The sequence below is a fragment of the Centroberyx affinis genome, unplaced genomic scaffold (genome assembly GCF_046629955.1).
Source record: "Centroberyx affinis isolate AG114_WGS23_722 - 3 ecotype Tasmania unplaced genomic scaffold, CSIRO-AGI_Caff_v1 ptg000649l_1, whole genome shotgun sequence".
Lineage (NCBI taxonomy): Eukaryota > Metazoa > Chordata > Actinopteri > Beryciformes > Berycidae > Centroberyx > Centroberyx affinis.
Window position 1 is genome coordinate 106,046 of NW_027279275.1, and position 22,344 is coordinate 128,389.

The 22,344-nt window shown below is 40.9% G+C and overlaps 1 protein-coding gene across 1 annotated transcript in view; it reads right to left on the bottom strand.

Moving 5' to 3' along the window:
• Window positions 1–3,088: 3,088 nt before the first annotated feature.
• fgd5b (FYVE, RhoGEF and PH domain containing 5b) overlaps window positions 3,089–22,344 on the bottom strand; it is a 29,591-nt gene continuing 10,335 nt past the window's right edge. The window contains exons 6-21 of the mRNA XM_071519030.1: window positions 20,708–20,859; window positions 20,330–20,486; window positions 11,677–11,767; window positions 11,498–11,548; window positions 10,904–10,962; window positions 10,681–10,752; window positions 10,391–10,459; window positions 7,633–7,716; window positions 7,126–7,205; window positions 6,511–6,607; window positions 6,179–6,316; window positions 5,896–5,998; window positions 5,661–5,794; window positions 5,394–5,519; window positions 4,754–4,908; window positions 3,089–4,348 (exon numbers count right to left, since the gene is read on the bottom strand). Coding sequence (XP_071375131.1) covers window positions 4,312–4,348; window positions 4,754–4,908; window positions 5,394–5,519; window positions 5,661–5,794; window positions 5,896–5,998; window positions 6,179–6,316; window positions 6,511–6,607; window positions 7,126–7,205; window positions 7,633–7,716; window positions 10,391–10,459; window positions 10,681–10,752; window positions 10,904–10,962; window positions 11,498–11,548; window positions 11,677–11,767; window positions 20,330–20,486; window positions 20,708–20,859 — 1,605 coding nt within the window. The 3' untranslated portion in view covers window positions 3,089–4,311. The remainder of the gene's footprint in view (window positions 4,349–4,753; window positions 4,909–5,393; window positions 5,520–5,660; window positions 5,795–5,895; window positions 5,999–6,178; window positions 6,317–6,510; window positions 6,608–7,125; window positions 7,206–7,632; window positions 7,717–10,390; window positions 10,460–10,680; window positions 10,753–10,903; window positions 10,963–11,497; window positions 11,549–11,676; window positions 11,768–20,329; window positions 20,487–20,707; window positions 20,860–22,344) is intronic.

Below are 22,344 nucleotides of genomic sequence, written 5' to 3' on the forward strand. Positions count from 1 at the left end.
ATTCTTCTTTCCCATACCATAACTTGCACACACAACACACACACACACACACAAGCACATACCCACTGTCAGGATTCACCCGTGGGATGTATATAGGCTCCAACACAGGCGGATGTTAAATTTAGTATGCAGAGCTTAAAGTGAGCAGCAGTGGTGAAAGCCTGATGTAGTTCCTGTGTTGACATATACGGCTCTGATGGATCATGGTTGGGTGGAAGTTGCATCACTCATTGGTAACTTGGTTTGTCATTGTAGTGTAACTGACTGTGATAATATGAAGTTAAAAAAGGTAGGATTTAATTGGGACTTTTATAGTTTAAATAGGTCGATGATAATATGTTTGGATCTTAAAGTAATGCTAAGGACAAATGAGAGTATTTAGAGTGGTCTGATAATTGTTGAGTTAGATTAGGTGATTGCTTTGAAGAATGGACAGGATCTGAAAGGTATGACGAGTCAAGGGTAAACTCAAGACAGAAAATAAAATAATTTCTTTGTAAAAAAAAGAAAAAAAAGAAAAGCTATGCAGTCTCAGAGTCACTGATAGAAGCATGAACCCACTATTCAAGTATGCAACAGCCGTGCAGGGAGGTAACGCTCACCTGTCCATGATGCTACTACAGCAAACATGAATCTACTGATACTCACTCCTGCCCGTGCTCGTCTCAGCCCTACTCTCCCTGGATGAGAACAGCACAGCCTCTTGACATGTAATGTTATTTTAGGTGACTCATTGCCAGATTACTAGATGACTGGAGAAAATGCCCTGTCATGCCACAGGGAAAACGGCCCCTTATACTGTAATGAAAACCTGATGACTACTCCTGTCCTGGCTCAAAGAGTTCAGACAGTTTTTAGATTCTATGAAAACCATCAGACTTCTGCTTTAGTGACAGCTGCCTGCCCAGCTGACGCGTGTTTATGCTTCTCTCTCCGTAGATAGTTTTAGACGACAGAGAGGTCACAAGTGAGTGCAAACCGTGACACAGACTTTGTGTTTAGATAACACGGATGCTAAGTGTTCAGTTGGAGGTGAGGAGTGCGCTGAATGCTGTGTGTGTTTTTCTCTATATGTCCTGTTGAGAGAGAGAGTGGGCTATTTAAAGCTGTAAAAGGAGGTGGAATAGGTGTAACATTGGCTTGTCAGTGTAGGCTGCAAAGAGTTTGTAAAGTGGGACATACGAGCGTGTCCCTCTATTCTTCCAGCCCCTCCACACCTCTTTTCTCCTCCCTCTGGTCTCTGGGGGGTGATTGCAGAGAAACACAAGACAAGGTGCAAACCCAGAAATGTCAAGCCAAAGTCAAGTGGACACAGTTATTTTTTCCTCTTCCTCCTCTCTCTTACTCTTTTTTTTTGTAAACATACGTAAATCAAACCATCTCCAACAATTATGCAATAAAATCTTTCCCTTTTTGCGGAGTGATCCGCTACCCACATAGCACTATGAAAGATGAGAAGGCCTGCTGTTGTAACTCGTGACAACAACACAGATACTGCATTGCCTTCTCTAACTAAAGCTGAAACTGGCCATAAGTATGTCAGTGAGAGTTTGTCAGTGGCAAAGAAGTAGAGTTCACACAACATAGATCTCAGAGCATCATGGGTAAGAAGCCATAGATGAGGAAGTTCAGCTCGAAAAATATTTTTCAGCTTTTTGGCTTCAGTAGTTAATGATTCCTTTGATGAGTACCAGAAGCAGAGTATATATAATGGAGCTGAAAGCATCTGACCTTATTGAGTAGGCTGTGTGTGTGTGTATGATTGATTGGTTATTTGTTTCTCTCTCTGCATTGCTGCTGCCTGGGGCAGTATGGAGGTATGTGTGGGTTATGACACTGTAAAAAGCCTATCTTTCCACCATCAACTGCAGAACAAGCTCTCGTTGCTTGTTTATAATCAATTATTTGGCACACAGAGCATTGCTAAAAGAGTAATGCAGAATTGGACATCCCTGCTTTATTCCTGTCTCCCCTTCAGGCAGCTCAAATCACCAATTTAATGTCTCTAAGCATGTAAAAGTGAACTATGAACATGAAACCTCTGTATCCCTTACAGAGGAGAGTTTGACAGACACACACTAAACAGAGCCCTCCTCTATATTCAGGTAAACTGGGGTCACCTTTGAGTACTTTGAGGGTTGTGTACTTATAGCACTTGACAACTACTCAGTACTAATTATCGGTGTTGTATAACGAGGAAATTAAGTACTTTTGCTGGAGCAGTGATAGTTCACCCAGCATGTCAAGAGAGTATATTCCAGAAGAGACATCAGTTATTCAGTTATTAGGGGAGGGATTTGTTTTTTATGTGTGGGATGATGGGAACTAAGAGAAATTGTCATTAGTAAGGGATTTATATTGAAGAGGTCTATGAAGCCTGCATGGACCTAACCAACAGCAATATGATACAGCATCAGAGACAAGGAGAAGATGACTAAAATGTTGAGAGAAGGGTGAAGCAACAGAGGAGGGAGAAAAATGGAGTTGGGGATAGAGAGGGAGAACAGAGTGATGAATGATCCATCCTCTATATAGGACGGCGTCTGCAACTTTTCAGGAGCCCCAGAAAGCAAACTTTCTCCCTGATATCATTCTGGGTCAGGACGCCTCGGGGGAAGACGAGAAGCAGATCAGGCCTGGCCTTTCCTCCTGCCCAGCACACTGTTCTGTGTATCGCTCAGTCCCCAGCGCCGGCCCTAGCAGCTCTAACTGTGATCTGAAATAACAGATCACTTATTAATATATCTCACTTCTCCTTTGGCAACAGATCATCATTCGGAACAAAATATGGGTTTGTGTTTCATCAGAATAGGCCACCATGGTACTACGGTCATCACAGACATGACATGTTACTTTGATACGCGCATAGCAGGCGCTAAAAGTGATGTGCAAACAGTTGGACAGCATAGCAGCACTAATGTTACCATTTCTACTGTTTGTACTGGACTCCATCACTAGGACAGGGTGACAGAAAGTCAGTCCCTGCCTGCTGGACCTCAAAGCTTAGTCCATCTGCCATCTAGAGGACATGAGGAGGATAATGAGAAAACACCGACAGCAGTTCCATCCTTACTCTCTTTTACTTGGTTCTGAAATAACAGTGTTAGCAATAAACTTAATAACTTGTCAAGTACAGTACAAAGTCCATGACACTGATTATGTAGATCAATGAAATCAGTGATTCACGGTAAACTCCAGGGCAACAAATCTGTGCGCAACTGGCTGTAAAAATTAAGGGTTAGGGCTGAGTCCTTATACAAATAAGAATTTACATATTTGTCAGAGGTACTTAAAACATTTGGCCATGTTTTTTACAAAAACAAATAAAGTACAGTAGCTGAAAGCTTTCGCTGCTCTGGCCTCCAATGAGACATTATAAGGGATAACATACAAATGAAAGGTACACTTATATTCCTCTTTCAGGTTCATTCTCTTTTATATCAGTGCAAATAAAGTAACCGCTCTACCAAGTCTCTACACGTATATATTTACATTTACTTGCAGGACCCTCTCCGACAATACAGTACATGGCAAAGCTACAGACACTTTTATAAATATAAAAAGACATTATTCATACTTTAATACGGCCTGTGCTTCAAAATATTAGGCATTTACTCTATTTTTTTTCCAGTGGAATAATACCTGTTGAGATGAAGGCATGAGGAAATAATTCTTTATCTGAAGATCAGGCAGTAATCTTTCCAGAGGGGCATGTGAGTTACGTACTTTGGCCACATTGAGATCCATTACTTATATTTTTGGCACCCTTGAAAACAACAGGAAAATTGTATTGTAGTGAAATGTTTTTTCAGTGGTTGAGATCATTTGTTTACGCTGATTTAAAATATCTGACATATTTAGACTGAATTATCAATGTTAAAAACACACAGTCAAATTAATTGAACATTTTCTTCCTCCTACACACTGTGAAAATATTCCACCACATTTCCCATGACTTAGAAGTCCAACTACGCTGCTCAGCTGCTGGGATATACGGGTCACGTTAATGTGCTGTTCCAGACTGGCAGATATCTGGGCCAACACCTCTCCTGGCTCCCAGCATCACACCTGCTGTAGCAGCAGGTTGGGGACACTGGAGGTTGACAAAGTAGGTGATCGTGTCCCCTCTCAAAGAACACAGTGTCTTCTTTTCTTCAGTCTGGTACGTTACTGCTCTCACAGATAACTGAATATATTCATCATTTTTCATTTTCCCTTTTTGTTTTCACAGTCAGGCATTTTCCGGGATAGAAGAGGAACGACAGTTGATATTGAGTTCCATTTTCGGCAACCCAGCCAGGGTGGCCAGTCCTATAAAACTGTGGCTTCCTCCATGGCGTTTACCCACCTGTGTGAGGAGCAGATTTTATATCAGGAAAACAGCGTACATTTTTGAATTGATTATACCAGTGTGACTTGCACTTGTGCTACAAGAGTAATTCATGCTAGTAAGGACCATCGCCTCTTCTCATGAGTTTCTCCCAGTTCTGGAAAGTACAAATTCTGTGCCTGTCAACCTGATAGATGGCCACATTATCAGTGGAGCTAATTTTAAAGCATGTTCCTGAATTAGAAAAAATGAGTATATTTTTCCTGGAGGAGTGAGTTTAACCAACTTCTCTGTTTCCCCAACACACCCCTCTAAACTTACTCCACACAAATCAATAGCCCCAGGTGAGTTAAACCAATTTCTTTGACTCCATTATACATTAAAACTGGCAATCAGATAAGTGTTTATAAGCGTCCTTCGCACCTCTGGGCTGTGTGGTTGTCCTCAGCTTTAAAGGTGTAATACAAAGTCTTTTTGTGGTAAAGCTGGAAGACACTGGCTTCCTCCGCCCCCTGTTGTCTGTCAGGCAGCTTCACTGTGAAGCCCAACAGAGGCAAAGTCTCTGATGCTACTTTTTCCTGGACACAGAAGAATAGGGAGGGAGAAAGATATGAATTATACATTGTGATGATTTAACTGTAGGCTTTTCTGTACTGCTAGTTATTTTATTGAACTGAAGATTAGGCTAGGCTAAAACTCATGTCTCACTATGTACGGTGTCTGCGAGTGAATGGATGTGTCAGGGTTCCCACGCTTACTTTACAAATAAATTCCAAAAAAGAAACTTTTACAAACGTTATGATATTGAAAATTTGTTTTGTTTGAGACTCAGCAACCGCTTTGCAGAACGACTGCATTTTAGCCTACTAATTTCTCTTGCATTTTTCCAAATTATACTTGACTTACACTTGAATTATTTAAAATTTCAGGACTTTTCCAAAAGTGTAATGATATTATACAATTTTCCAGTCCTGGAAAACAAATTTTGATTGAAGATTTTCATGACTGTGGGAACCCTGGTGTGTGCGGTTCAGGTTCAAGGGGAGTGCACATTTCCCCTCACCTCTTGGGCCCGGTAGGTGTAAAGCACCTTGTCTTTGAGGAGGAACCACAGTCTCTTCCAGTTCCTCTTGCTCCTCTTAGTGCGCTGCAGACTGCCGCTTATGGAGCCTTCCTCTGACACGGTCACCTAGGCAACATGGGAGCAGGAAGAGGCCTCTCATTAGTGACATCACATTGACATTCCACATCATCAACAATCCATTTATCTGCACTGTGTGGTGGACACAGCTCCTCTGAAAAGGGAGAGATGCGTGTGTCCTGGGTGTACCTGGGTCAGGGAGGCGCCGCCTTTCCGGTGTCTCCAAATGTTGGGAGGGTGAATGTTTTGGAACACAGAGGAGAGCGGGCGGCTGGAGCGGTTTGGCCGAGGGCTGCTACTAGCTGCCAGCGCAGACACATCTCCTGCAGAGAGAGGCATCATCGTTTTAACCATTGTACAGGAGGGAGAGAGGGAGAGAGACAAACAGACAGAGAAAGAGACTAGGAAATGTGAAGTTGTGCACCTCTCTTCTTGAGTTCGCTGTAGCAGTGGTCGCACACTTTGGCCATGCGGTCTTTCATGTATTTCAGGGGATATCTGTTCCTGGAGCAGCTCCGGCAAACAATCTGTGTCCAACAGCAGAAAGGCACCTCAGGCACTTTGTTTAGCTCAGAAAACCAGAACTGAATTCAGCACAAACCTCAATGCTCTGGTCAAAGGAACAATTCCTTACATCTTGACTTGTATTATATATATATCTATATGTATATACATTTTTGTATGTGCATTTTGTTTGTATGACTCACCCTCCCGCAGGCATGGCAGTGGTGTCTACGAAGCGTGAGGCTGAAATCGGAGGTGCAGTTCATACACATCATCACATGGGACACCGGCACAAGTGTGGGAGCTTTCTCTCCTAGAGACAGCCGCAGACGCTCTCTGGCCTGGTACACACACACACACACAAACATACATACACACACACAGCTTTATCACAATGAGGAGACTGACGGCCACAAAGTGTATCAATAATGAGGAAAAGCATGATTTCGCAGCATGTTTGAAGTAACACATATAATACGAAGTAATGATATAATACTGTATAATAAACAGAGGCAGACAATACAGTTTTGCTCACCTCTCCGGGGCAGTTGTTGAATGCTGTGGCTCCTCTGGTATGCTCAGTCACAGTGCGACTCAGAGTGTAAAACCAGTCATCTCTTTCACTGCAGGAGCTGCACAAAAATGCACAGTCTCACAACTTCAATACACTGTTATTACTAAAATATAATGAAATACTGTCATATTAGATTGCCATCCTCCACGGCAATACAGAAAAAGATAAAGCATATGAAAACCTTATATGCAGAATATCAACTGCAGTAGTGAAGGCTTTAAAATGGTTCGTTCATAAACTGTAACTTCTATAGTTAACTATAGTTATCACTTCTGCAGTTCTGTGAACCGTAGACCTTATCTATCCTAAACTATTTTTAATATTCATTTAACTCTTTAATAATAGCTGCACTGACAGCATAGAATCAGAATTTAAAACATGTACAACATGTACTTTAAAACACAAACAGTATATTAAAACATCATGATGCTTATGTGGCAATTTGAGTTACTCTACTTGGTTCTGAACTATTCTGTTGTTATAAATGTTTTATTTTTCATGACTGCCATTTTCAGATAATATCAATCATAATTCAAATAGGACGTGTAACAGTTTCAAGGTAACAGTGTGACCCACCTTGCAGACAAAGTGATGGAGATGTCTGTTCCTTCAATCTTCAATACGTTCTGGACATTTTCCATGATGGGTTTACTGACCTGGGAAATCAAGCAGTAATACCACATGTTAAACATCAAACAGAGTAAGAGAGAGAGAGAGAGAGAGAGAGAGAGAGAGAAGTGAAACAAAATTTGACAGTCTGAGAGCAGCTAGAATCCAAAGTCACCACTAGCATTCAGGCTATTTTTCCAAATGTAGATCATCGATGATTGCAAACAGATAAATGATTTCTTGAAAAGTAAGAAATACTATTATCTAATATTATCATGACTGTAGTTTGTATATGTGTTGGAAGTACAACATTTTGTCAATGTTTTCAAAATGAAAATAAGCAACTATGGATACACAGGACAGCAAATATTGGTGGTTGAAACTCATGGGGGTATGCATGCTAAAGAGAAAACTATCTCCGCTAAAGCTTAAGGAAAAAGTGAGAAATTAGAGAGAGACTTGATGGCCTCTGACCTTCATCCCTGTGAGTGGTAGAGTGTTCTTCAGTCTGTATTTCCCATCCTGTTGAGGGTAGGTGTACAGCAGCACATCGTTCATCTGACAACAGAGACAACAGGCGTCAGTTATCAGTTATGAAGGTCAGAGGACAGGTTAAATGGACTGACTTTTTTAAATAATGACAAGGTTGATTACAGTTTTTTCTGAATGCTTCGGCACCATCGTTGAAACTACAGGCTATTTTTGCAAAACTCTACACACTAACCACAAAACCTTACACCAAACCAGCAAAACATTATACATCTCTTGCAAAAGCAAACAATTCTTGCAAAACTCTTCAAACTCTTTTAAAAATTGTGTTTTTGCGTCAATACAGTACACACAAACCATCATTTGAATAAGCACACGAAGCACCAACTACGCACTGATAGTATAAATGAAAAACACTTGTGGCTTTTGCTTTTTCTGTGTGTAGGGCATAGCAGTTTGCAATAAAGTTTTATCATACATGTAGTAAACACACATACACACAGGTATCCAAATGTGTAAAGTATGGATGTGTATTCTGAACATAACACACTATCAATACAAATAAGGGGAAAAAGTTTTTTTTTTTTCTCAAACTGTTCTACAGTAACACTCCTCAAACAACAAAAGCGCAGTAGAAGAAAACAAAAACATTTGTGCTAGAAACAGAACAGAACAGAAAAAATAGGCTATCTGGCCATAAGTTTACAGTGTTGCTAGAAGTGTGTAAATTGCAAACTGAGTGTAAAGCAGTGAGTTGTGTTTACAGTTTTGCAAAAAGTGTGTTATAAAATTACAAACTTAGTGTAAAGCAGAGAACGTGCATTCAGTTTGGCACACTTGGTAAATGCATTGGCTACAAGTGTTAATGGTTTCAGAGATAGTGCTTCAAGAACCACTGTTAGTGTTTAAGCATTCAGAAAAAACTGTAATAGAAACAGTCCAGCTGCACTGACGGGACCAAGTCCTTTGTGTAAGTGCAGTAAGTCTCCATTTGGTGGCGCTCTAAGCTAATAGGAAACTTGACTTCAATGAGCTCATGTTTCATACTTTTTCACATTTCACACAGTTTCCATTCCTATGTGTAACGCCTCACCAAAAAACACAGTTTGTGATTTCATATGTACTAAACTAGATTATCGGTGATGATGAAGGCGATGGTGAGGAAGATGATGCCATCTAGTTGGATAGCTTACTTTACTGGCCTGTTGGTGTTTTGAGGACTTTTAGGATGGTTGTTATGATGGCACTGATGTTGTCTATGTTGTGATATAGCTGTGTATGCTATTGTGGAGGACTGTGTTGTGTACATTATGATTTGCATATTTATTTACTTTTGATTTGTTTTGATTCACCATTTTGTGTGTTTGTTGTTGCTTTGTATTTTTTTTATCTGCTGTCTGTTGCCTCTTCAAGGATATTAAAGATATAAAAATATATATATACTATGCTATGCTATGCTATGCTATGCTATGCTATACCATACTATACTATACTATACATTTTTTGTAAAAAAAAAATATATCAAAGCATTCATTTGGGTGAACCTTCAAACTCAGTTTACTTAGCTAATAGTAATTTAACAGGACATTCAGGGTATTTAAAACAATGTACCCTACTGTATAATTACCCTCTGTACTTAAATTGTTTTCAATGGGTCATCTTATTCCCTACTAAAGATGCTGTTTGTACGTTTTCAGGAAAACGCCACCTCCAGCGGACATTTGTTTTGTTGTGTCGTCTCCAACACTGGAAATAACTAGCAAGTGATCATCTATTGGCTTGATAAATCAGCAAGATAAAAGTTATGCAGCAGTGATTACCAGCATTCATCCAGAAGAGACATTTATGAGCTTTTTAAGTGTCTAGTGTAGGCCACAAATTAAAAAAAAGAAACGGCATGGGAGGGAAAAGCAATGCTCTGTGATGATGCTCTATGGACGTTTCGTGAAGGAGCTTCATGTACTGATCTTTCTTGATTCAGGGTGACATTTCAGAGATATCTCTATGTTAAGATCTTACAAACTGCATATACAGTACAGTGTGTCATCTCTCTCCTTGGCTCTCTCCCCTGCTCATATCCACCCTCTCTCTCATGAAGTGGCACAAACAAAACGCCTTCTGTTGGCCCAGCCACAGAGACGGCTGCTTAACAGGTGGTGAAGAATGGCCTGTCTAAAGTTGTTACTCCGTTTAGACTTATGGCTTTATAAATTACATTCCTCTTCCTCCTCTCCCCTCCCTCTACGTCCTTCAATCTCCCTGTTTACCCTTACTCTTACATGTAGGGCTGCATTCTGTAGATAAGTCATGTGCGACGATGCTGGTCAGAGGAATGCAGGCTGTCTATATTCAGTGAAGACACAGACTAACATTTGGCTGAGAGAATAAATGCACTAAAAGTTCACAGGTCTACACTGGTCATTCAGGGTATAAGGAGCTGGTCTTGACCTTCCCTGTGCTGTCAGTAAAGGACTGGCTCAGGAAGTCGGCATTCAGAAACATCCTGCCAGGAAACCCTGCTCTTAATAGCATAGTCTGGGCATAGAAATAGACCGGGCAGAAAAGGCCTGACTCTACATTTTACACTGACATATTAGAGAAAGATAATAAGACTAACTTGGTTGTAAGAAGCTGAAGCAAGTAGTGAGATTGTGAAAAAACTAGCATAATATGACCACTGGCAACTGTGTTTATTCAATACCTTTAGGTGAGCATTATACTACAAGCAGGACGTGACATTTACCAGAAACAGATGGCGAGGCTGTCTACTCTTCCTGCTGACCTTCATCAGGGTTCCCTCCTTCACAAAAACCTGAGAAAAGAGCATATACACAGGGTAAAATGGAGCTAATGGACTATTCATACGAACTTGAGACACATGGGGCATCTGCAATACTTTGTCGTTCTTCAAACCAGGACTCCCGGGGATTCCCAGTTGAACGACTGTATAAAGGGCAACAGAGGGGCGGTGGAGGGCAGACGGGGTGGAATGGCAAGGTTTGGGCAGAAAACAATGCTGTTATCAGAGCGTACCCTGCCAGGCTGCAGCAGGTCCCTCTGGCCACGGACACTGTACTCTATATTGACCAGACGCAGCAAGTTCTCCTGAGACAGAGACAGAGAGAGAAATAAAGAGAGAAAGAAAAGGAGAGAGAAATTGAGAAGACAAAAGAGACGGAAAGTGTTGAAATAGTGTTACGAGGTAATGCACTGTAATGCATGCATAAAGTGCTGCATATGCCTACTTGACACTTACCCCATGTTTCAAACTGTCATTAGCTTGATCTGCAATATCAGACACTATCGCCACAGCAGCTAAATGAGACAAAGAGAGAGAGAGATGGAGGGCAACCAAGTGAATATAATCAGTATTCATTAGTGATGCGATCCTTATTCGAGTTCCTTTTTTCCTTGTCTCCTTGTCACCTAACATATGACGCCCCACCCTCAGTTCTCCCTGTGCAGTGTGAGTCAGCAGGGTGTCAGAGGGCAGGAGCCTGGAAGTGGCTACACGTCTGGCCTGGGGTTGGCTCCCTCATCGGAGATAAGAGATAGTGTTGCTGCAACTAGTCTCCTCATGAATTACACATACAAGGTTCACACAGCAGAGAGCCACAATGACTACCTGGTGGGTTGCCACCACACAGAAATAGATCAAAACTGGCTCTCTTGTGGCCATCTCTCCATGCCAAATGAGCACAAATATATTCCCTGTAAACACACTGCAGCACACAGAGGCCAGTAAGGCTCTCCTGTGGGTAACAGAGTGCAGAGTGGGCAGTCTTTGTCTGTGGCAGTCAGAGATGTAAGTCTCCTGGTATTATATGTTCTTGCTACATTCTTGCTGTACCTTGGGTGTCTTCATATTCCTTGGAATCTGGGGAAAGGTTGTTCAGGTAATCTGTAAGAGCAGGGAAAGAAATTAATTAATAAAAATAGTCAATGATGCTTAAACTAGGAGCTAACCCTTTTCTGTCCTCAGAGAGGATATTCTGTGTTCATTTATCTCCTTCACACTCAGAGACTCACCAGTGAGGAGCATGCGGTACTGAGCCACACGCACAACGACCTGCAGGAGCTGATGTTTGAGAGAAACGCTCTCCCCAGCTGGACTCTGCTGCTGAGACAAGAAATACAAAGACTTCAACATCATTGCTATCTTGTTGTTCATTACCAAATGTATCAAAACAACATGTTAAGACAGTCGAGGGCACCTCACTCAGTGTGGAAAAATATTGGCAAAGATAAAAGTTACACTGACAAGCAAATTTTACAACTGTGAGCCTTTCAGCAGAATCACAAGTCAGTTATAAAGTGTGAGCAAGGGCCAATAACACAGAGTGCTGGTCAGCACAGTTCCTTACAGAACAGCAACTGTGTCTGTGTGTGTGTGTGTGTGTGTGTGTGTGTGTGCGCACGCGTATGCGTGTGTGTGTGTGTGCATGCAGTAATGTTGTGTGCCTGTATGTACACCTTCTTTCACCTCTCTTTCTCGCTCTCTCTCTCTCTCACACACACACACGCACACATACACACATACACACTTCCAGGGATCACAAATCAGTGCCACACTCCTGGCAAAGCAATATGTTGATAGGTCCAGTATAAAGACTCTGCGTTGCCTAATTAGCTTCTGTGAGCTTCTCTCTCGGGATTAAATTGTAAAACATGCAGCTGGACACTCCTCCATGCTCCCATTATGGAATACAAACCAACATTTTGACACATAATGCTTTCCCCGGGGTTAACTAACAGTAACAAAGTCATTCATCCTCCCAAATGGTTCATCAGTGCAATGATTCACTTGATGTGATTAATGTGCTAAAAGTTTTCAAGTAACCATAAAGGAGAAGCCCAACCCATATTCTCACAGGACTTCATTGATATATTGTAGTACTTTTTGAATTGGAAGTATAGACCATAGCATAAAAAACACATTTTCCATTAGAGACTTCGAACAACAAATGTATCACAGAAAACACCTCAGATCAGATTAATGTTCTACTTACTAGGAGCAAATGTATTACATGGAATCCAGAAGATAAGCACTGGGTTTCCACATGCCCCGCTCTACCTGACAAGGCAATGTGTCAACAGGGAGGAGATTTATGCATTCACACCCAGACACCGCTGCTAAAGAGCTGACTTTGGGTCTGTTGTGAGAGACAAGATGTGAAGCCAAACACAGTGGCCTACGTGATTGGTGGTCTAGGAGTGTTAGCAGCAGTAGCCAGTCCACAATAGATGCATGCAATTCAAATTAATATTTCATCCAGTATTTCATTTAGTTGTTTGGTGTTAAGCAGTGGATTTTGAGAAAATGCACTGATTTTTTACAAGTCAAGGGTTTAAAATCTGCAGCTACTGAGGGATAAACCAAAGAAAAAAGCTTACTGCATTGCACTACACAAAGTGCTCAAAGGAATTTTAAACATTTTTGCTCTTAAATCAGACAAATAAAAATTGTCCATCTCTGCCAAGACTCCCCCTTTGTGGTCTATAAAAGCGAGGGGAAATATTGGAAATTATTTTGCCCAGTTTGATTTACCTCTGCCACTTAAACAGATACAGGCAACTATAAATGAGACACATGCATATAGTGCCACAGAAATGAACAAAGTTAACCATCATTTTTTCAGAGGTGCACTGGAATTAAATAGGTGTCTAGCTGAAGAAAAGCTTTTGAAAAATGCAACCTACATTCCTGAATATTAAGTTTTCCCTGTGATCTTGCACAAGAGCTGTTCATTGTGTATTTGTTGAATTTGAATTTCTAATGCCAAATGCGTGTATTATATTCCTATTGTCTGTACTTTTAATTCAAAATAACTTCATATCACAGTTTTCACAGAAAAAAAAACACATCACTGCATTTTTGGTGACTTGCCCTTGGGTTTCAGAAGACTTACTTTTAACAGTGTAGTTGTCCCTTTAAATTTAATTTGTACATTTATCCACTTAGCCAGCCTCTTGCATGAACATTTTAAGGGTTTGCATCTCTGTATTAAGTCACGCACGCACGCACACGCACGCGCACACACACACACACACACACACACACACACACACACACACACACAAACCATTACCATCTGACTCAGCCATCACCATCTCCTTTACCACAAAGCACACACCTCTGTCATTGTACATAAAACACAAACAACACACACACAAACACACACACATACACGGCATTCTGCTGATAAGAAGTAATGGGCAGAGATGTGAAAGGAAAGGTCCTTGATAGTTATCAAAGATGTGAGGTAGGCAGTCATAGATATAATATTCCCACTAGTTATTAGCCAATCAGATCGACTTCACAGTGCCCGATGAAGTTGAAACTGCGGTCGAGGCGGTCGCTGTACTGGGCGGTCGCGTGCTGTGAATACCTGTCGAGGCTGCCGAATTCTTTTTTTTCTTCCGTACGTTTTTGGGAACCTCACTACTCCTTCATACTTTAAGCTAGAAACTCCATTCAAACTTTAAAATGTTCAGCTTGTTTAGGACATGGTTGCTTGTATTCAACTTTTTGATATCTTTTACACTTTTTAAACTATTCTACAGGCTGTACGTTTTACTAAATTCACACATTTCTGAACTGTGACAGTTCACACAACTTTAACACTACGTACATATATTATACATCAAACCCTTCAGCTACTTCTGCTCTCACTTACAATGTCAATATATAAGCAATACGATGTATGTTAGTTTTTGAGATATTGTTTGTTTGACACTAGTGTTCCACTCTTTTTCACAGTAGTTTCTGCTACACTGCTGCTTTCTTACACATGCAGCTTATTTCACTCTTCTCCATTTCAACATGTCTTTTACATATTTTCATACCTTTTTACTTTTTAGTATTATTAGATTTTAGTACATTTCTAACATTATTACTTGTCACTGCCTTCCTACTCTTACTACTAGTACACTCCAGCTTTTCACATAAGCCTTCCTATTAACGATACCTTTTTACTTCTTAGTTACCTTTTTACTTCTTAGTACTATTACATTTTAGTGCATTTTAGCACATTTTAGAACATTTCCACTCTATTTCACACTAGTTTCTGCTGCACTGCTGCTTTCTTACACAGCTCTTCTCTTATATATAAGCCTTCCTACTCGTCCTACTGTTCATACTACTAGTACCTTCCAGCTTTTCACATAAGCCTTCCTACTCTTCCTACCAACTGCATATTTGTATACCTTTTTACTTCTTAGTATTGTTACATTTTAGCACATTTCCACTCTATTTCACAGTAGTTTTTGCTGCACTGCTGCTCTCTTACACATGCAGCTCTTGTGCTTATTTCAGTCTTCTTCATTTCAACATGTTTTTTACATATTTTCATACCTTTTTACTTATTAGTATTATGACATTTTAGTACATTTCTAACATTATTACTTGTCACTGCCTTCCTACTCTTCCTACTCCATACTAAACACAAACTCATACTACTAGTACCTTCCAGCTTTTCTCTCACTCACGTTGTTGGATACACACACACACTTCTAATTTTTTCACTCTTCTCCATTTTAAAGTGTCTTTTACAAATTTGCTTACCCTTTTCTTCTCACTATTGTTACATTTTAGTACATTTCTAACATTATTACTTATCACTTGGACACTCATTACTGCTCCTTCAAAGAAGTGTTTTAAACTGCCACATTTCCCCCAGTTTTAACATTACATACACATATTATACTTTGGTTCAGCCGTTTCAATTTGAACAGACGATCCACGGTTAGTCACGCGCACACGGCCCACGCCCACACACACACGTGCCTACACACACCACATATGCTAGGTATTCGTTACTATAGGCTGTCAAGAGCACAAGTTTGCACGCTCAGCAATCACACGCATTTTCTCCAGAAAATGCACCTTTCTAGTATTCAAGAAAGAATTGTCTGCAGTATCAATTGTATTGTGTACGGTATCCATAGTAATTTAGGCCTTTAAACTTCTGGCAAGACTCTACCCATGACTCTCATGTGCAACATTTTGTAGGCACTTAAAGTGATAATCCATGAGAATCCATGTTTTGTTTGGTTTTTCATTTTGTCTCCATCTTTGTGCTCCACTTTATTAAACAGTCTCATTCTTAAATCATGGTACTGGGGGCAATACAAAACAAAATTAATCTCATTTTCAATCAGTTGTTCAATGTTGTTCAATTCAGGTTGTTTGTGATACAGGACATTCACTATCGAAACCATATATGTCATCAATCACCAAGCATGCCAGTCATATCCCAACCTCATCCCAAACTGGACTCTGCCTTGTGTTTGATACCACAAGCAGACTAGTCATAATGCAATTAGAGATATCTTAAATTAGCACTAGTCATAGTGTAAAAAAAAGATATCTTAAATTAGCACTAGTCATAGTGTAAAAAAAAGATATCTTAAATTAGCATTTTCACTAGTAATAATGTAATTAGAGATATCTTAAATTAGCATTTTCACTAGTAATAATGTAATTAGAGATATCTTGAAGTAGCATTTCGGTTGGTCATAATGTAATGAGAGATATCCTAAATGCTAATTTACAATATCGCTCATTACATTATGACTAGCCAAAATGCTACTTTCAAATATTTCAGATATCTGTAATGAGAACTACTGGAATTACCACTGCTAGGCCTATACTGCTGCAGCAGCTGTAGTAGTAGTAGCAGCAGCAGCAGCAGTGTTGTTGCTTGCCACTACTGACTAATACCACGCGGCTTAAAAGTACTGCTGCAGCAGCAGCAGCAGCGGTTCCCACCGCAGTCCCTGGAGCCCCTGGTAAAGCTCTTACTGTGGACTTTGACAAGGGCCTACAACTCCAGAAGATTAGATAAGATAAGATAAGATAGCATTAAACGAAGCGCCACCGCTAACCACCAGACCACGTCTTTAGAGCAGCTGGCAGGTGCAGCGGGACACGAACCGCACCTCAATCGCAACCGTCAGACCATCTTTTGTCGGCTCCTGGCTGGCAGGCTAGCTTCAGCGGGAGGCGAACCGCGTTTGTTCATGCCAACCACCACCCCTTCAACAAACCGCCATCGCTAACCGCCAGACCGCACCTTTGGACGGCTGGCAGGTTGGCTTCAGCGGGACGCGAACGGTGCCTCTTCGTACCAACCACCAGCTCTTCAACAAACCGCGTTCACTAGGTTCCCAAAGAGAGCCTCTTGCCGCGGTCCAAGCATCAGCTTTACCAGCGCCCAGGGGAGGATACCTTACCGAGGTAAGGTATGAAGCTTAAGACCTCGAGTACGGCCTTTTATCCCCTGGGCTGCTGTGACCAAACACCGGAATTCTGATTGTGATGTCATCAGTGCAGCTGAGACAGGCTCTGATTGGTAGAGCACAGTCCAGCTCCAATTATGTCATAATCGGTCAGAATGGAAGCATGCCGAAGCGAAGCCGTGTTCTGATTGGTTCCGATTGAATGCCCAAAATGAGTTTGGATTATTAGTGTGATTGCCCAGTCAGCAATCGCAGGTATAATCTTCTCGCTCTTTATTATTTTTCTTCCGTACGTCTACTCCTTCATACTTTAAGGTAGAAACTCCATTTAAACTTCTAAATGTTCAGCTTGTTTAGGACATGCAGGCTTGTTTTCAACTTTTTGATATCTATTCTACTTTTTAAGATATTCTACTTTTTTCCACTTTTTTTTTTATAATGGATGTCAATGGACGGAATGTTCAAAGTCAGCACTTTTTGAACTCTAACTACTCGTTCATACTTTCAGCTAGAAACTTCATTCAAACATTAAACTGTTCAGCTTGTTGAGGACATTATTACATGTATTCAACTTTTTTATATCTGTTATATTTTTTGAACTATTCAACTTTTTAGTACCTGTTTTTACAATGCAAGTCTATGGGAGGACTGTTCAAACCATGCCCTCTTTGAACTCTAACTACTCTTTCATACTTTAAGCTAGACACTCAATTCAAACTTTAAACGGGTCACCACTTTTAGTACTTTATTACTCTTCTTCAGCTTTTTGATACCTTTTGTACTTTTTGAGAAATCGCAGTTTAAGTTTTATACTTTTTTCAACCTTTATAATGGGATCCTACGGAGCCAGCCTAGAGTGCGTGATGTCATAACACACTCTAGCAGACTGTACAAGCTGTACTTTTTACTAAATTCACACATTTTAAAACTGTGACAGTTCGCACAACTTTAACACTACATACACATATTATACATCAAACCCTTCAGCTACTTCTGCTCTCACTCACAATGTCAATATATAAGCGATGCGATGTATAGTTTTTGAGATATTAACATTTGTTTGACACTAGTGTTCCACTCTATTTCACAGTAGTTTCTGCTGCACTGCTGCTCTCTTACACATGCAGCTCTTCTGCTTAATTCACTCTTCCCCATTTCAACATGTCTTTTACATATTTTCATACCTTTTTACTTTTTAGTATTATTACATTTTAGTACATTTTTAACATTAGTACTTGTCAATTTCTTACTTTGTTTTTTTTCTACTGTATATATACCTACTCTTCATACTCCTTGTACCCTTCACCTCTACCCTCTACCCTTCACAAAATAGCCTTCGTACTTCATACCTTTCATACTCCTTCCACCTTTTACACATAAGCCTTCCTACATATTTTCTTTCTTTTGTACTTGTTACTATTATGACATTTTAGTACATTTCTAACATTATTACTTATCATTTTGACACATTACAGCTCCTTCACAGAAGTGTTTTAAACTGCCACATTTCTCACAGTTTTAACATTACATACACATATTATACTTTGCTTCAGCTGTTTCAGTTTGAACAGACGATCCACAGTCATGTTCAAAAACACAAACACACACACACACACACACACACACACAGCTGCTGGTGCGTATATAGTACCAGTATGTGTACCAGTATGTGCAAGTACCAGTACTTGTATAGTCTGCCACACACACTACACACCAGTACACATCCACCTGCACGCACACACACACACACACACACAGACAGTTACTGGTACCAGTATGTGCGAGTGCCAGTGCGTGTATAGTCTGCCACATACATTACACATCAGTACACATCCACCCGCATCCACACACACACACACAAACACACAACACACACACACACACAGCCACTGGTACATATATAGGACCAGTATCAGCACCAGTATGTAGATGCAGTCAGTTGATGTTACCTATCCCTGTTTTACCAAGAGAGTGAGACAGCAACTGAAGAACAGGGAGAGAGTGAAGCAGATGAGACAGAGACAACAAGTGGAGACAGACATAAATATGTAACATAAATAAAGCCATAGGATAAGAAAGAGGGAAAGAGGAGAGTGATAGACCAGTCACAGACAGCCAACAGAAAGGGTGAGCTGTACCCACACTAAACTGCACTAGTGTTTTTTACTGACAAGCCACACTCTTGCAATCACACGCATTTTCTCCAGAAAATGCACCTTTCTAGTTTGTCATATTGTTTACACACCACACTGGAACTGGAGACACAGTGACCAAAACCTGACACTAAGAAGTAAGGGATAATGCCCGACGAGGTGTCCATTATCAGGAATTAATGGACAGAACCGGCCAGAACAGTCCTCCGCTACGCGTCGGACGATTCTGGCCTCCCTGTCTGGCCTCCCTGTCTGGCCTCCCTGTCCGGTTCTGGAGGACGGTACTATTCGGAACTATTAACTAACAAACTCTTAAACCAATTCTGCAAAAAATACAAGATTACATTTGGTACAGTCTTCATAACTAAAATCTTGTATTCATCAGGAAAGCAGTGCCATTCAAAATGCTACACTGAAATTACCACTTGGCTACCTTGACTACTCACAGGTACAAACACTAGGTGCTAAATTGTTCAATTGCAAATCAGAGCCAAAGGTGAACTCTCCTGTTTTGGAACAATCAGTAGCAACCTTGCAGAGAGGCAGAGGAAGAGGAAGGGTGAGAGGAGGAGGAGCAGGAGCAGGATGAGGAGGAGGAACAGGAGCGGGAGGAGGAGGAGGAGCAGGAGAAGGAGGAGGAGCAGGAGCGGGAGGAGGAGCAGGAGGGGGAGGAAGAGCAGGAGGAGGAGGAACATGAGGAGGAGCGGGAGAAGGAGGAGGAGCAGGAGGGGGAGGAGGAGCGGGAGCAGGAGGGGGAGCAGGAGGGGGATGAAGAACAGGAGGAGGAGGAGGAGGAGGGGCATGAGGAGCAGGAGGAGGAGGAGGAGGAGGAGGAGGAGCAGCAGGAGCAGGAGTCCTGAAAATAGTCCTATTTTCTATTTCCTCCACTGTGTGTTCTGTATGTAGAACACTTTACTCACTGTATGTACCCAACTGTGTTTGTTGGAATGTATATAGTGAGTAGGCTATCAACATGATAATAGTTAACAACAGGTTACTGTAAGTAGTAACAGAAAATGAAGATTGTTTAAGCCTACTGATAAGTAAAGTTATTCATAAAAGTGTTTTTCATCGATCACATCAGTGTGCAATTGGTTCATAGAAAGATCATGTGTGTATCATTTGGACATTTTGGTGTAACATGATTTTGATTGTAATGTTTGCTTTCACCAGAGTTATGAAGTTTTGCATTTGGTGTCTGCTTTTTTGTTTTGTGTTTAGATTTTGAGAAAATTAGGTATAGTTTCGGTAAACGTGTGTAAACAACTGAGAAAAATTGTAGGTCTGACCTCAAACTGGTGAACAATGGCTGCAAAGGTGGGTGAGGTTCGGCAGCTGTCCTCCAGCAGGCTCATGCTGCGGTCGTAGTGGCCGATGTAAGTAGTGAAAACCAAGAACTCTGCCTTCCTGGACAGGATGACATCTGCAATCCTCTGGCTGTCCTCCCTGAAAGGAGAAGTAGTGTTGAGAGGATGGAGGAGAGTCATGCACCAAAACAAGCTTCATGGACAGGATGAACGCTTGCTGAGCTGCATTAGTGTGTGCATTCTGTGGAAAAATGTGACTGTGGAGAGTAATGACTTATTTATGGCATGTGATGAGTGTGCGCATGTGTGTGTGTGTGTCAGCGCTTGCGAATGCAGCGCGGGATAGTCTACACCCCTCACCAATGTCGGATTCGATTCTCCAACTCGGTGAGGATTCTGCGATGCAAGGTGTAAACATCAGGTAGCTCATTGAGAATCTCCCTGAGCCTCTCTTCATCCAGCACAGGATCCCCCTCATCCCCCACCGCCGCTCCCACCGCTTCCCGGAAGTCCTGGCACACAGGGAGGAGTGTGGAGAAATGATGATGTTTTGATATTGTGTTGATATTTAGAATCCAACATACAATTTCAATGAGGTCCACAGTTCTTTCCCCGTTCTTCCCTCCCCCCTCTGCAATGGGACCATAAGATCATATCTAAGAGTAGGGAGGACATGAGCTATTATATCAAGTAATCTTTTCATCTCTTACACACACACACACACACACACACACAAACACACGCACACTCACTCTCTCGCTCTCTCACACACACTAGCGAGCAGCAGTTAGGATAAGTTACTTCATATGAATATGAATAAAGTACTTCATATACACCTGCTAAATACTTCCAGAATCATTTCTCATGTCAACACCTATTTTAAACTGCAATAATAACAACATAATCGATGTACCAGTACATACAATTTACTGCTTGCTCATAATGGTACTGAAATATGTGTACGCATATCTTCCTGAACATCTAAACAATACAGCCAAGGCATGTATCTGTACTCTGTCAGGAATATCTATACGATGGACACAAAACATATACATAACACAAAGAATTTGTTGGGAAATTGATTTTGTGTATATTTTTGTACTACATTTATGCTTATTGTTCCACTCATACACACAGACATTTCCCACTCAGCTTGTGCTTACAAAAATGTTTGACCTCCTACCACCATCACACCCCCCCACCCCACGCTGATAGATACTACACCCATTTTAATCTATTTATCCATCACCTTACTGTGATGGTGTCAGACAGCACAGTCTGTTTCAACACATTTATTTTTAGATTGACTATAAATAGCAGCATGAAGCAACCAGTTAGATCAGATAAATGTACAGCACACAGTCTATTAGATTACTCCATCCATACACAACAAAGACGTGATCTGTCAATGGGACGCCATTGTGTTCATGCTGCATCAATGGAAGAGTATGGTGCTTTGAGTACTTAGAGTATTTCAATTTGATGTAGTTTTCAGAACACTGAGAGAGTATGTACTTTACTGTCTAATCTTTTTCTCTCTGAAGAGGAAATTTACAGTTGCTTTTATACAGGAGAAATACTGTTGCATAATTCTCAGAAGAAGTGACCGCTTTGTTTCAAGTGAAAAAAACACAACTTGTAGCAGATGTTTTCATCACAGGATTGAAAAAATAAAGGATGGCAAACTGATCCTTTATCTACTGGCAGACTGGTCAAGGCAACCAAACAGACAGAAATGTTTACATGACAGGGGAATTAAGTAATATAAATCCCCCCTTATTGTATAATTCAATGTCATAACAAATTTCCAGGTCTCCACATAGATTCGACTTCAAAACTGAGCAGATGAAATGAACTACCAATCTGAATATGGCGTCATGACTCTAGTTTATCTATAGAGACACACAGCCACCACACCTAACACATATTACACAACTCTGTCCCTGTCTACAGTCATACTGTAAATCCCATAGAGAATATCTGTGTGCGTACATGAG